Source organism: Sciurus carolinensis, chromosome 8 (assembly GCF_902686445.1).
Source record: "Sciurus carolinensis chromosome 8, mSciCar1.2, whole genome shotgun sequence".
Classification (NCBI taxonomy): domain Eukaryota; kingdom Metazoa; phylum Chordata; class Mammalia; order Rodentia; family Sciuridae; genus Sciurus; species Sciurus carolinensis.
In genome coordinates this window covers 49,124,548-49,137,525 of record NC_062220.1, presented here as the reverse complement: position 1 = coordinate 49,137,525, position 12,978 = coordinate 49,124,548, and the positions used below count along the sequence as shown (strand labels likewise).

General features: G+C 36.3%; 1 protein-coding gene across 3 annotated transcripts in view; it reads left to right on the top strand.

The window, feature by feature from the left end:
* Window positions 1-4,919: 4,919 nt before the first annotated feature.
* Vps50 (VPS50 subunit of EARP/GARPII complex) overlaps window positions 4,920-12,978 on the top strand; it is a 123,850-nt gene continuing 115,791 nt past the window's right edge. For all 3 annotated transcript variants that reach the window (XR_007109843.1, XM_047561503.1, XM_047561504.1), the window contains exons 1-2: window positions 4,920-5,055; window positions 11,616-11,684. Coding sequence is in view for 2 of the 3 variants with exons in the window: in XM_047561503.1 (XP_047417459.1) it covers window positions 5,023-5,055; window positions 11,616-11,684 (102 nt within the window). In the remaining variant the exon portion in view is untranslated. The remainder of the gene's footprint in view (window positions 5,056-11,615; window positions 11,685-12,978) is intronic.

The window sequence follows — 12,978 nt, the reverse complement described above, 5'->3', positions numbered from 1 at the left end:
TGCTAGGGAAATTAGCAGTGAGGTAACAGACCCTATCCTGCCTCTTGCTTCTGTGATTTGAATAAAGAATGAATGTGTATACAAAGGACACAGGGAGTGGGAACACCTGTTATGTGCTTTGCAAGAATACTGGCTTATGACTTTCAGAATAGTTTCTTAGTGATTATCAGTAACTGTCAGTATAATTTATAAATTATTCTTAGTTATTAAAAATCACAAGAAGGAAAACACTGTCTTGGGTGACTTTATTAAAACACAGTATTCCTTCATAAAAAAACAAAAACAAAAGCTGGTTTCCTAATATGCAAAATTATGCCATTATTTTGAAATTTAAGAAGTTTTTACTATGAAAATTAGTTCATGTACCTTCTAAGCAGTTTATAAATCTTTATGAAGCCAAGAATTAATATGTAAACATTATACCAAAGAATTAAAACAGAGCATAAGAGTATCTTTAAAAACATATTTGCTATGAAATCTTTCCTATTACAAATGACTGCTATGGTTTTATTGAATCTTTGGGTTCATCTAATTTTTAAAAGCGAATCACAGGTGTGTTTCCAAGTGGGGCTAAAGCATGGATTGTGCATAATTACAATGAAAATTCTATGCCAACAGATATTATCTAAAGATACATTTTCACAGCTGGAACTAAAAGGAAGTGAACCAGGGATCCAGAAAAGATCTTGCCTCTACTGTAGAGTCCTGCCTACAGGACTAGCCTAGCCTCTTCATTGTCATGGAAGCAGGTAGTCTGAGCACTTCTGCTTAATTTACTTAGTTATAGGTTAACTGTTGTTTGCATGAAGGCTCTGGTCCAACACTTGAACTACAAAATGGAAAATTTATAATCAAATCTAATCAGTATCAAACCAGGTAACATTCCTTGTATAAATCAGTTTTAACACTAAATATCCACTGAAGAAGTTGAACAAGAGAGAAAGGAAGAATATCGCTCAAGTGTAATTAAAAGTCAAAGAGTAATGACAATTATTTTGGAATTCAATTTGGAAATACTCTTTGCAGGAAGGTTCCCAAGTTGTCTAGAAGGGCTTCTATAGGCAAAGAAAGAGCTCCCTTCAAAGGTCTGTCACTTTACAATCTCTCCATGCTTCAGAAAAATGAAAAGAGCTCCCACAATGCCCAGTAATAACTATACCACAACTTCCTCTGCATTATCTTTACATCATGTACACAGTATATTATAGCACCTATCTCATTAACCTCAATTGATTTGGTTAGATGTTTATTTTCCCTTTGGGCCCCTTGAATACAGAGAACATTCTTATCCATTTATGGATCCTTAGCATCTAGGCACAGTGCTTAACTGGTATTTTTGTTAGGATGTTTCCCCAGGAACAAACTCCAAATGCTCTTTGCCCCATGCCTTCTGATTCCCAGTTGATGCTTAATAAATGCACTTAAATTTTAATATTAGATTGCACAAAATACAGCTTGGAAAGTAATATGGGAGATATCACATAAGCTCCCTTAACACCATTTAGATCAGTGTTGTCAATAAAATGCTAATTGCCATCATAAATAAGCTCTTTCTACTGTTATCCAGTCAAATGATGGCTCACTATGAAGTTTGTTGGGTGCTGGCAAATGAGAAGAATAAAGACAATACAGTGTGGTTTTCCTAAAGTGAAATGAACCAATTTAAAAGACTCTTTTTTTTTCCTGGTATTTTTCTATTTCTTTTGTTATATATAAAAATATACTTTTTATGACACTAGATAGTAGATGTTATATAAATTAATTAAATACCAGATGAACCATAATTGTGATCTTTTCATGTCACAGCACACATAAAAAAACTGACAATACTTGTGTGGCACAGGTGAGGGAAGCACTAAGTGGCATAAGCATGACAAAGCACCCTCTAGTGGTAGGTTTGTAGGTATAAACTCAGATGTTTATACAGGAAGTCACACAAAGCAATGTCGAAATTTAGTTTCAACTATTGCCAATTTTTACATGATTTAAAAAAACGGTTTCAAGTATTTTTATAAGAAATTTCTCACCATCAGCATTTCATGTCACACTTGTAACCCCCTGGGAAACTCGGCTCTACCATTTTGCTCAGGAAAAAAGGGCCTATAGCCTGTTCACTAATCTTAGTTATATTTACATTTAAAATGAGAAAGCGAATTAACTTAAAACAAGCTATATTCATGGTGATTAAACTGTAGGCAATGCAAGGAGCCACTGGGATAGAGTATGTGTTTACAATTGCATATGAACATGGTCCTGTGCAGGTGTGTGTGTGTGTGTGTGTGTGTGTGTGTGTGTGTTAGGACAGGTTTTTTTTTTTTTTTTAATTCTCTCTCAAGTCACATCACGTAGTTTATAGTCTAGTTTATTTAAATTATAAGGTTGACATTTCTTCATATGCCAAATGACTGCTACATGAATTTCAAACATCCATATTTTTAATTCATGTTCTCTGAGTATTTTGCAATGGTAAAAAAAAAAAAAAATTGATGAGAGGTGGTGAAATGCCAAAGTCAACATAGAACAGTAGGTCTTAAGAAGAACTTGGGAAAGAAAGCATTTTCTTACTGTTGTAATTAGATCCTAGGAAGGGTTAGTTTACAGGAAGAGCTGGTTGACAGAGTGGGCCAGAACATATGCCTATATCTGTGCTGTGTTCACTCTCATACCGTAAAGTCTACAACACTGGGTCCCAGAAGCCTAGATCTACCCTCTGTGGCTGCTGACTGACTATGCAGCAATGCCTTCCTTCCTGGCTCTTCTCAGGCCACAGCTTTACCTTCAGGAAGGGTTCTGTTTTCTGTTATTGCCTGATCAGGAAGTATGGTCACATATTCCGGATGGGCCAATCTTCTCCACTGTTCTGGTATTTATCATAGGATAAGAAATTTATTTTCCCAACCACGTGAGGTTCACAGCTCTTTTTTGACCATTGAGAGGTCCCTCCTGTTTGGGCCATCAGAAATATGCCCTTACTTTATTAATGCTCTGATTTTCCAATCTTGCAAAAACTGGGCTAGCACTCTTTTACCAAGGAACTAGTCCAGCAAGCTTTCCTCAAGACTTGTTTGTGGGCCATTATAACTTTTCACTAGTTTGCCATGGTCTACCACCAACAGTCCTCAGGAAAAACTGAAAGCCATAAAGAAATCATATATATGCATGTGTGTGTGGCCTCTATATCTTATATGGATATATATATATGTGTGTGTGTGTGTGTATATACATATATTTGAAAAATGGGAATGAAATAACATCCCATCTTATAAAAAGTGTTCTTTAGAGCATTTAAAATTTTATCAACCTAAAATAATAATAATTTATAGATGATTTTATAAAGTTTTAGAGTATATTGATACAGTTTTTTTTACACAACAGCAGGGATTAACTTTACATGTTGTCAATATTATACTTACAGCCTTTGCACTTTTAGAAGGTTGAGTTATCTACCTTCTTCACTTTATGAGAAATAAACTAAAATGTGGAGCTTTAGAGTAAAACAAAGTTATAATGCTTTTCTTGCTTTTCAGTGTCAAATAGATATGCAAAATACTAATTATCCCAAATTTGGCCAATAGAAATAAATTTTTTTGATCACTCTTAATTTTGTGTATTTTTTGTGTATGAGAGAAAATTCTGGGAGTGAATTTGGGTTCTAAACCTGGATTAAGTTCTAATGAAATGTGTGGTCTCTATATCTTATATAGATACATTCTCTAATCTCTTTTAAAAAATGGATTTGAAATGGTACAGTTGGGCCACCTCTAAGAATCACTGAAGCTCTAAACAAACCAACAACCCCTAAGAAAATAATAACAACAGCATCCTCCTCAAGGGAACCTGAATACTCAGATTCAAGAGTAGTGGAATTGATCACCACTAAGATGATTTTCAATTAAATTGTGAACTCCTTGAGTACCACAACCATTCCTTTTTCATCTAAAGTGCTTAATACAGTGTTGCTTTGTGCCAACGATCAACAAATGTTTATTGAATTCGGTTTTATAGTATATGCTAATATGATTGGCAGTTTGTTTCTTTTGATACAGAAACTTCTAAATATTGAAGATTTTAATAAACTAAGAATAGCCTAACAATTAAGATTAAAGAATGAACTAAACTGGAATTGCCCTAAAGTGATGGGAATTGTTAAGGGTTTAGAAATAATGGAGCCAGAAATGCATATAGGTAAACATAATTTCAAAAGAAATTGCTAAGCACAGTGATATTGATAGAAGTATGCAAGAGATGGTTTTGCTGGAGCAGAGAATAGGGCAGAATTATGACTACTAACACCTCAAAATGATATGGTGCTTTATAATTTATAATTTACAAAATTGCGCCCACTTACATAATTTATTTGTAATTACAAAATCCTCATTTTTTAAAATTAAAGTTTTTGAGAGATCAAATTGAATTTCAAAATTAAAAATAACCTCAATATTATTAGTGTCCCCACTAGCGACCAGACGCTTTGGGGAACCCGGAGCACACCTTTCCTCAGGTCAAACCCAGTGCCACCTGGGAAGTCCCAAGTTTTCAGGTCACCTCTCGGAGAGTGTCCTTCCCCTAGTTCCTTCCCTTTCCCGTCAGTCTCACGTTTTCCCTCTAGATCAGCTGAAGTGTACTCCATCACACGCCCAGCGGGTCTGGTTTATACATAGTCTCAGTGTTTATTCCTTAGCTCAGTCTGGTCACCTAGAACCTCGGTTTCTGCTTTGCCAAAGCGATCAAGTGCAAGTACTACTGAAAAGATTCAGGACGTTTAAGATTTGCTGGCTTAACGGAAGCACCTGCCGCTTGGCTTGCTGGAAAATGTAGTACCTGAGAGGTGTTCCTTTCACCTCTTCTGCGCGGCGGGCGGAAGACTACAGTTCCCAGCATGCCCCGGGAAAGGAAGACTGACCCGGGTCCGCGCTCCACGTGACCGTCCAATATGGCTTCCCTGTGTCGGCGCCAGCTGTCTGGTGGTTTGGTGTGATTTGTTAGCTCTTTGCGGCATGATAATCTCCCCACGATTTCGCCATGCAAAAAATCAAATCTCTCATGACCCGACAGGTAAGTCCTGGTGGCTGAAACAAAGGCCTCCTTTACCTCGGCTCAGAGAGGAGCCTAGATGTTCTGTCCCTGGGCGGCGGCGGGCGGAGACCTAAATTGGGGGTTGTGGTGGGTGTCAGGAGGACTTGGAAGCTGGGACGCACCCTTTCAAACTCACCTGAGCCGTCTACATCGGGTTCCTGCTCAAGTGGATAACGCCCTCATAGAAACAGGGTTAGTGAGGGAATCAGGCTGGCTTTGTCTCTCCTCGCCTTTTTGCCATCTTTCCAGAACAGCTCCAGTTGCCTTTCAGGGACCCTGGCATCCTGACTGACTGGCTGCGAGTAGGAGGTTTGGGTCTGTGTGATGGAGATGACGTGAAGAGTGAAACAAAACCAAACAAGCAAATGATTTGAAGACCGAATTGGTAGAATTGTGATTTGGGCCAAATTCCCAAACCTCGTAGCTTAAGTTTTTTGGATATGAAAATAAGAATAATTTTTTGTTCATCCTATCTCACGGCTCTATTATGAGGATCATCAATAAGATAAAATTTGCGAATCCTATTTTTCTAAAAAAATATATCTTTGTCATGGCAAAATTATACTTTTTTTTTGGCCAAAATGTTAATTCATGAATAAGAATTGGCTATTTTGTAACCTATCTTGTTTATGTTAGGGCTTCCCAATAATGCTTCAACTTCCTTCAAGCAAGAATTGGCATACGTTTCCTATTATGTACTTATTGACCATGACTTATTTCAACTCCAGTATTTCAAAGAATTGGCAGTTCTTCAGTATTTTAATATGAAATAAACAATTTAGATTAGTTTTAAATCAATATGAGAAGTTGGGAAAATGTGGAGGATAATCCTTTAGTGAAAGATTCATTTGCGATTTATTTCTTTCTTGTAGTGTTGGGGATTGAACTGAGGGCCTCATGTATTCTAAGCAAATGCACCACCACTGAGCTACATCCCCAGCCCTTGTGATTTTTTTTTTTCCCTTGATTAAAAGAGAGCATAAACTGCAAATTCTTATTTATTTGAGAATTTAAATTTTGGAGATATCCGAACAGGTTACAAATTATTTCTGATGGACAGTGCAAATGATCCTTGCATTATTATTTTGCTTTTGTGAAATTACATAGTTGAAGTCATGAAAATAAAACGAAAATTCTCTGAACAATGAAAAGATTCGCAAAGGGGGTAATAGCATTTTAGCATTCCTCACATTTGTTGAGTACAGGTTCTATGCTTTCTACTACTTTTTTACTTTTTATAATCAGTTTAGATCCTGCTTCATCCTGTGATAACTGTGTGATCGTGGGCAAGTTATCGAACGTTTCTAAGTACCTGTTTTTACATCTTTAAAATAGTAACAATAATGTGTTCCTCATGGGGTTAGCCTGGTGGTGATATTCATATTATACAAATTAAGTGCGTGCATTTTCTAGGCAATTCAGGCAGTAGAGAAGTTCAGCAAATCTTTTGGTACCTACTTGTTCGAGTTTTAAAACACCACACTTTTGTATGTCCTACCTCTAATAAACTGCCTTTGGATTGCTGAATTTAGACTTCTGTTCATCAGTTAAGTTTGGCACTCTCATGTTTGTTGCCTCCCATACAGTTCAGTGTAGCAACGTTGCCATAGTTATAAAACAGTTTTAGGTGGTTTATTGGTTTTGGATCTTACTTTGTGAAGATTAGTAGGAAAGGAAAAATAAAAATTCTAGATACCAGTGATATGTCTCTTAAAATATAATGGAATTGTACTAAAAATGGTAATTCCTCAGCCTCAGGTATTTGCTTATTGAATTTTAGCAGCTTTTATTTGTGTTTAATTGGAATGGAAAAAATCTGAAGAACTTATATGAAAAGCTGGAACTATACTGTGTAAAAAGTGAGGTAAAATTGGAGTTTTACACTGCTTTTTAAAGTCATTCAAATTATGTGTGTTTATGACTTGACTTCCATAAAGTTGATTATTATGTTAACAATATATGTTGAGTTAATATGCAGAGTCTTGAAATTAAGGTCTATGAAATTTGTAGTATTTTGGCATTTCAGCTGTCCCAAGATCTTTGTTTGCAAACAGTGGGAAGGAGGGAGGGCTTTGTTAGATCTCTTTATGTAGATTCGATCTATTGTTCGTCATTCTCCATTATGCTGGCCTCTGTTCTTTTGGTTCATTCAGCAAATTGAATTGAGCACTATGTGCCTGGCACTATTCTACATTTGGGGGATGAAGCAGTGAGCAAAATAGACAAGTGCTAAAGCAGACATGATGATAAATGTTTTAGAGGAAAAGAGGATAGGGAATCATGGAAGTCATTAGCATTTGGGAATATTTATAATTTTAGAGTGTCCCATAAGTTGCATCACAGAGATGGTACTGAAAATGACCCAAAGGAGTTAAGGAAGTGTATCATGTGGATATCAAGGGAATGAAAAGCAATTGCAGAGGTTCTGAGGCAGTAACGTGTTTGAGGAACTGCAAGGGACCAGTGAAAGTGGAGTGAGTGAGGAGAAAATAGTAGGAGTTGAGGTCAGTCTGAGGTTAGTGAGCTAAGGGTAGGAAGCAGACTCACATAGAGCCTTGTAGGGTATAGGAACGCCATTACTTTTATTTTGAGTGAAACAGCAAGCAGAAGAGTGATAGAATATGATGTTAACACTTCAGAAAGACCATTGGGAAGTTTGTTTTAAGAATAGATTGAAAAAGGTGGGGACAGGGAAGAGCAGAAACAGGAGGAGTAAGGAGGCTATTGCAGTAATCCTGGAAAAAAAAGTGTGTGCTTTTATCCAGGGTTCTAGTGATAGAAGTGTTAAGAGGTCAGATTGTGGTTATCTGATAAATGTCTAGTTAACAGGATTTCCTAATGGATTGAATTTGGGCTTGAGGGAAAGAGAAACATCTAGGATAATTCCAGATGGTTTGGCTCCAGTAATTGGGAGAATGGAATTGCCACTTTACTGAGATGAATAAAACTGAGAGAAGAACATGTTGAGTGGAGATGGCTTTTAAATGTGGTAATTTGAAAGCTGGAGGCAGTTAGACAAGTGAGTCTGAATTTTTTGTGTGTGTGAGTCTGAATTTATGGGGAGAAATCCGAGGTATAGATAAAACCTCAGGACTTACAAGCCTCTTGATGGCAAAATACCTGGTTAAGATCACCAGTGGAGTGAATGTGGATATATGAAGAGTCCAAGGTTGGAGCTTTGAGAATTCAGTGTTAAAAGGAGAAGGTTGGATTCTGCACAGTAGAGTGAGAGAGAGCAGCCAGTGAGGTTAGAAGTCTTCAGAATCCCAATGGTCTCTAGCATATAGCAGATGCCCAGTAAATATTTGTAGAATGAATGTTGAGTAAAGACTACAACCAGGAAGGAAGCCATGTAAAGAATTTAAAAGAGGGAGTGAACAGCTGTGTTAAATGCTGTAGACTGACCAACTAAGGTGAGGGTGAGAATGAGCTTTTTGGACTGAGCAGCATGAAGGTCATTGGTGACATGACAGTAGCACCTTTCATGAAGTGGTGGGGAAGAAAGCCTGATTTGAGTGCGTTTTTGATATTGTAGAACGTAAATTACTGGTCTCATAAATAGAAAATGATTCGTATAGATATAACTGAAGTAGTCTGAAGTGTTAATCTGATTTGGGCAAAGAAATAAAATATAGAGATAGGTGTTAATATTGGGTTTTGTATTTAAATATACAAAATTATCAGATTATCAAAAATAGTAAAGAAAATCAGTTTATTAAGGCAGACTACTAGAACTAACCATGACTGTGCTTTATTTTATTCTTTTCTTGTCAGTAGACCTTTATTTATTTATTTATATGTGGTGCTGAGAACCGAACCCAGTGCCTCACACATGCGAGGCAAGTGCTGTACCACTGAACCACAACCCCAGCCTGTGATTGTGCTTTCAAGAGCATAAGTAAAACACAGAAATGGCTCTATATTTGTTAGTAGGAACTTATAAAACTGATAGTCAAAGGGTTAAAGATCTAAAATCCAAAAGTGCAGTTGAGTGTCAGATGTGCTTTTGAGACATGTAGTTGGTCTTCATTTCTGTTTTAATCAAGGAAAACATTTCTCTGTGCTCATAGTAGTGTTAATATAGTTAATACTTAAAGAATGCTTGTGAGGTACCACATAGCATTTTTAGCTTCTCACATATGTTGTATCTATTTTTAACAACCTATGGGTTGTCACTATAATTAGGAGATAATGCATAGGTAAGGATAGGAGAGTTGTTAAGAACACAGTGCAAGAGTGAGGGTACAAACCCACTTGGGAGCCCCTTCTTGGAGTCACTCCACTCCTCGGGGCAGCATGGAGGTCATTGGTGACATAATATCATTTTCATGCAGTGGTGGGGAGGAAAGCCTTATTTGGGTGGGTTCAAAAGAAATCAGGGCCAGAGAAATTGGGGTCTGAGTGTAAACACTGTTCAGTTCTGTTGAAAAGAAAAGGAAACAAATCATTGGGGTTACACACAGCTTCTCATTTTTGTTACTCTTATTTTGTACATTTGACAGAAGGTTACCATGTATTAGTATTGAATGATGGCGTGTGGTGTCTAATCTATTTCTAGATCCTGGGAAATATCACATTTACATTTTAGGCATCAGTTTCTTTACTGAGACGTGCTAGGGAAAGAGAGAATTGGACATGATGTATTCCTCCAAGGATTTCTGTTAGAGTAGATAAACAGACCTCTGCTTTCAAAAATGTTTGTTTACAGACACAGCAGATACACTTTAGGATTTTTTAGGGGTGGTCATGGTTTTGAATAAAATTATGAAGTTTTAATTTCCTGTGTGGGTGTTGATGCATATATATAGTTGTGTATATAGTCTTATGTATACTGCGCATAAAAGTTTAGTTACCTACCTAACCATGCATTCCTTGCCACCTTGATCCTGTGCCCTCAAGATACTGTTGGTAAGAAATCCACACAAAGAACAACACAGACTTAGGAACATATTAGTAACAATTTTACCTCCCTTGCACATTTTCATGTTAGACCTGCAGTAGGCCTTTCTTTTTCCTACAAGCATTCCTGAAAACTTAATTCTGCAGTCTTGTTGTGTGTTGGTTGAAGATTGGAACCTGACCAATGACTTCTACCCTGTAACGAACTCATTGGCATTTATTCTGTTCCTAGAATTTTGCTAGCCACCAGGCTATAAATGCAATTAACACTTGGTCTCTTCTTTCCTTTGTTACTTAAGGTCTGGGAGAAAGAGATACATTTAGAATTTAAAACTTCACTACTTTGGCTGAGGTTTTGTCCTGGAAAACGTTTAGCCATGATTCTGATCATGTGAGTCACTTGGGGTTTTAGTTCAAATGCAAATTCCTGGTCCTAATCCAGAAGTGCTTATTCACTAGATCTGTGGTAGGGCTCAAGAGTCTTTAAAAAGTTGCCTGGGTGATGTTGGTGGAGGTGATCCTTGGGCTATACTGAGAAATACTGTGTTCTTTGAAGCATAGAGGTTTGAGAAGACTTCACAGAGGAGATAATTCTGAAGGTGATGTACTGTTTTCTTATTTCTCTGTGTGTTTGTGTGGGAGTGTGTGTGGTTGGGTCGGGGGGTGGGTTAGATATTCTGGGAGTAATGGAAGAATTGAGGGTGAGACAGCACTTAGTCATAAAAAGTCAATCATGTATTTGATTGGTGGTGGTTTATAATACAGAAGATAAAACACACCCCTATAACTTCAACAGAAGTCTTAGATTCTAAGTCTCAAATAATCAACATATACCATATGTTTTGGTTACTGAGAACCAAAAGGCCAAGACAGGGCACCTAAAAGATAATTTGACCTTATCAAAAATTTCTCCTCAAATTGATGTACTAGCTAATTTTACCTATGACTAATAGTACTGTTTGAGTAGCTTATTTTTAAAAAAGTTTTTTACAGAAAGTTTAAATTGCTGAGTTCTTTCTGCCTTGATAATTTCCCTTAGTACACATAAGGCTTTCAGAATCCTTCAGTTTATATGCATATAGGAAGAAAGAGAGGTAGAAAGCCATGTGAACTGGAATTTAAATCATAATTATAGCAGCATGAATTAGATACATTAGTGGGAAACAATCAAGTAGGATGAAGAGGTTACTTATGTACAAATTAAATAATTAACGTTATTAAAATGTTTGAATAGTTTGGTTGGTTAATATATTGTATCTGTGAATAATAATAATATTGCTTGAACCTTTTTTCCAGGTGAATTTGCTAATGATTAATAGATAAGTACTTTTGTAGAGCAGTTTTTGTAATGGATTTCCTTTCTTTTGGTTGTTTTAAAACCGTGGTTAAGTTAGACTTCCATTCTTTGAGAAGGTGCTACATAATACTTTTTTAAGATGCTAAAAGTACATCCTTGCCTGATTTCATAATAATATTACAGGTGTTAAGTGATGATTATTTTTAGATTGTATGGTCTTTGTATTTTGAAGCAGGAAAATTTCCATTTTTAAAATGGTCATTTTTGTTTCACTAGGCATATTCTGTCCTTTCACAGGTCTTCAACACAATTGAAATTCTCTTTGTCTTCTTATTTTTTTAAGGGTCTGAAAAGCCCTCCAGAGAGCCTCAGTGATTTTGGTGCCATTGAGAGTCTCCGGGTCCCTGGAAAGGTACTGATCTACAAGTGTGAACGTGACTTTTCACTTTCTTAAGAAAATAATATTACCTCTGGATAATAATTGGTTCACAGAAGCTTTTCTTTCCCATAGGTTAATGGTTGTTACAATAAACTAGGTAAATTTTTAGAGTACTTTAGGTGTAGGGCTTATCTGTGCTCTCATTACTCACTGGGATGCAGTATGGTTCATTATAATATAGGAGCTGCAGACTTGATAAATTAATAAACTTATAAAGTTATAAAGGTCTATTATATGCAGCTCCTAGTCTGGAAGTATATGTATACACACACACACACACACACACTCACACACTCACACACCTTTTATGTACAGCTAATAGTTTTATATATATAAATAATATTTATATTATATATAAATCATAATTTGTTTTAAGTAGATTGTTTTGGACTTAATTTATGTCATTATAATCTATAAGTAAATATGTGTATATTTAACTTATTGATTAATCTGCTGTAATTTGAAGAAATAAGGTAAAATAATTTACTGCTGACTTTTTATGCTGTTACATTCTGAGCCAAAAATTATAGCTAATTGTGTTTTGTTTTGGGCAGAGATTTTTGAATAAGCAGCTAAGGCATAACTTATATTGAACTGCCTGAATTTCAGATTTTAATCCCTTGGTGTTCAAGTGAACTTCTCAAGTTTACAAGTTTAATATATGTCATTTGAAAGCTAGCTGGTTTCCACCCAGGAGAATTATTAATCATTGTTAAGTCTCTGCTGTTTCTCTGGAGTGTTACCTTGCAAATAGCAACTCCACTACGGATAAAAGCTAGCACTTCTGAATGTCTGCTCTTAGGATTTTTAATTCGAGGACCATATTTGAAAGTTTGTTTTCTGTGTCCAAGATCTTAATTGATAGGGCTGCTTTGCTGAGTAATCTAAGGCTTCTCCTTATACCTCAGTGTCAGCTGCTTATCAGGATGATTTCCCTTTTCTTTGAGGCTCTTTCCTTGCTAGATTGAATTTTTCATTTACTGCTTAGCTTTTGTTAGGGCAGACCCAAAAGGGCCGACCCAAACACATTGTCTAAATACAATGAAATTCCAGCCAGTCCTTTAGCATGAATGGGCCAAACAAAAGGCACGTTTGAATGCTATATTTTTTTATAATCTATTAAAGATTATTGATGGTGATACAATTGGGAAGTGAGGGATAGCCATATGTTCTAATTGACAAATAGTTTTTTTTGACTTAAAAAGATTATTGGCTGGGTACCGTGTGCATACCTGTAATCTCAATAATTCAAGAGGCTGAGGCAGGA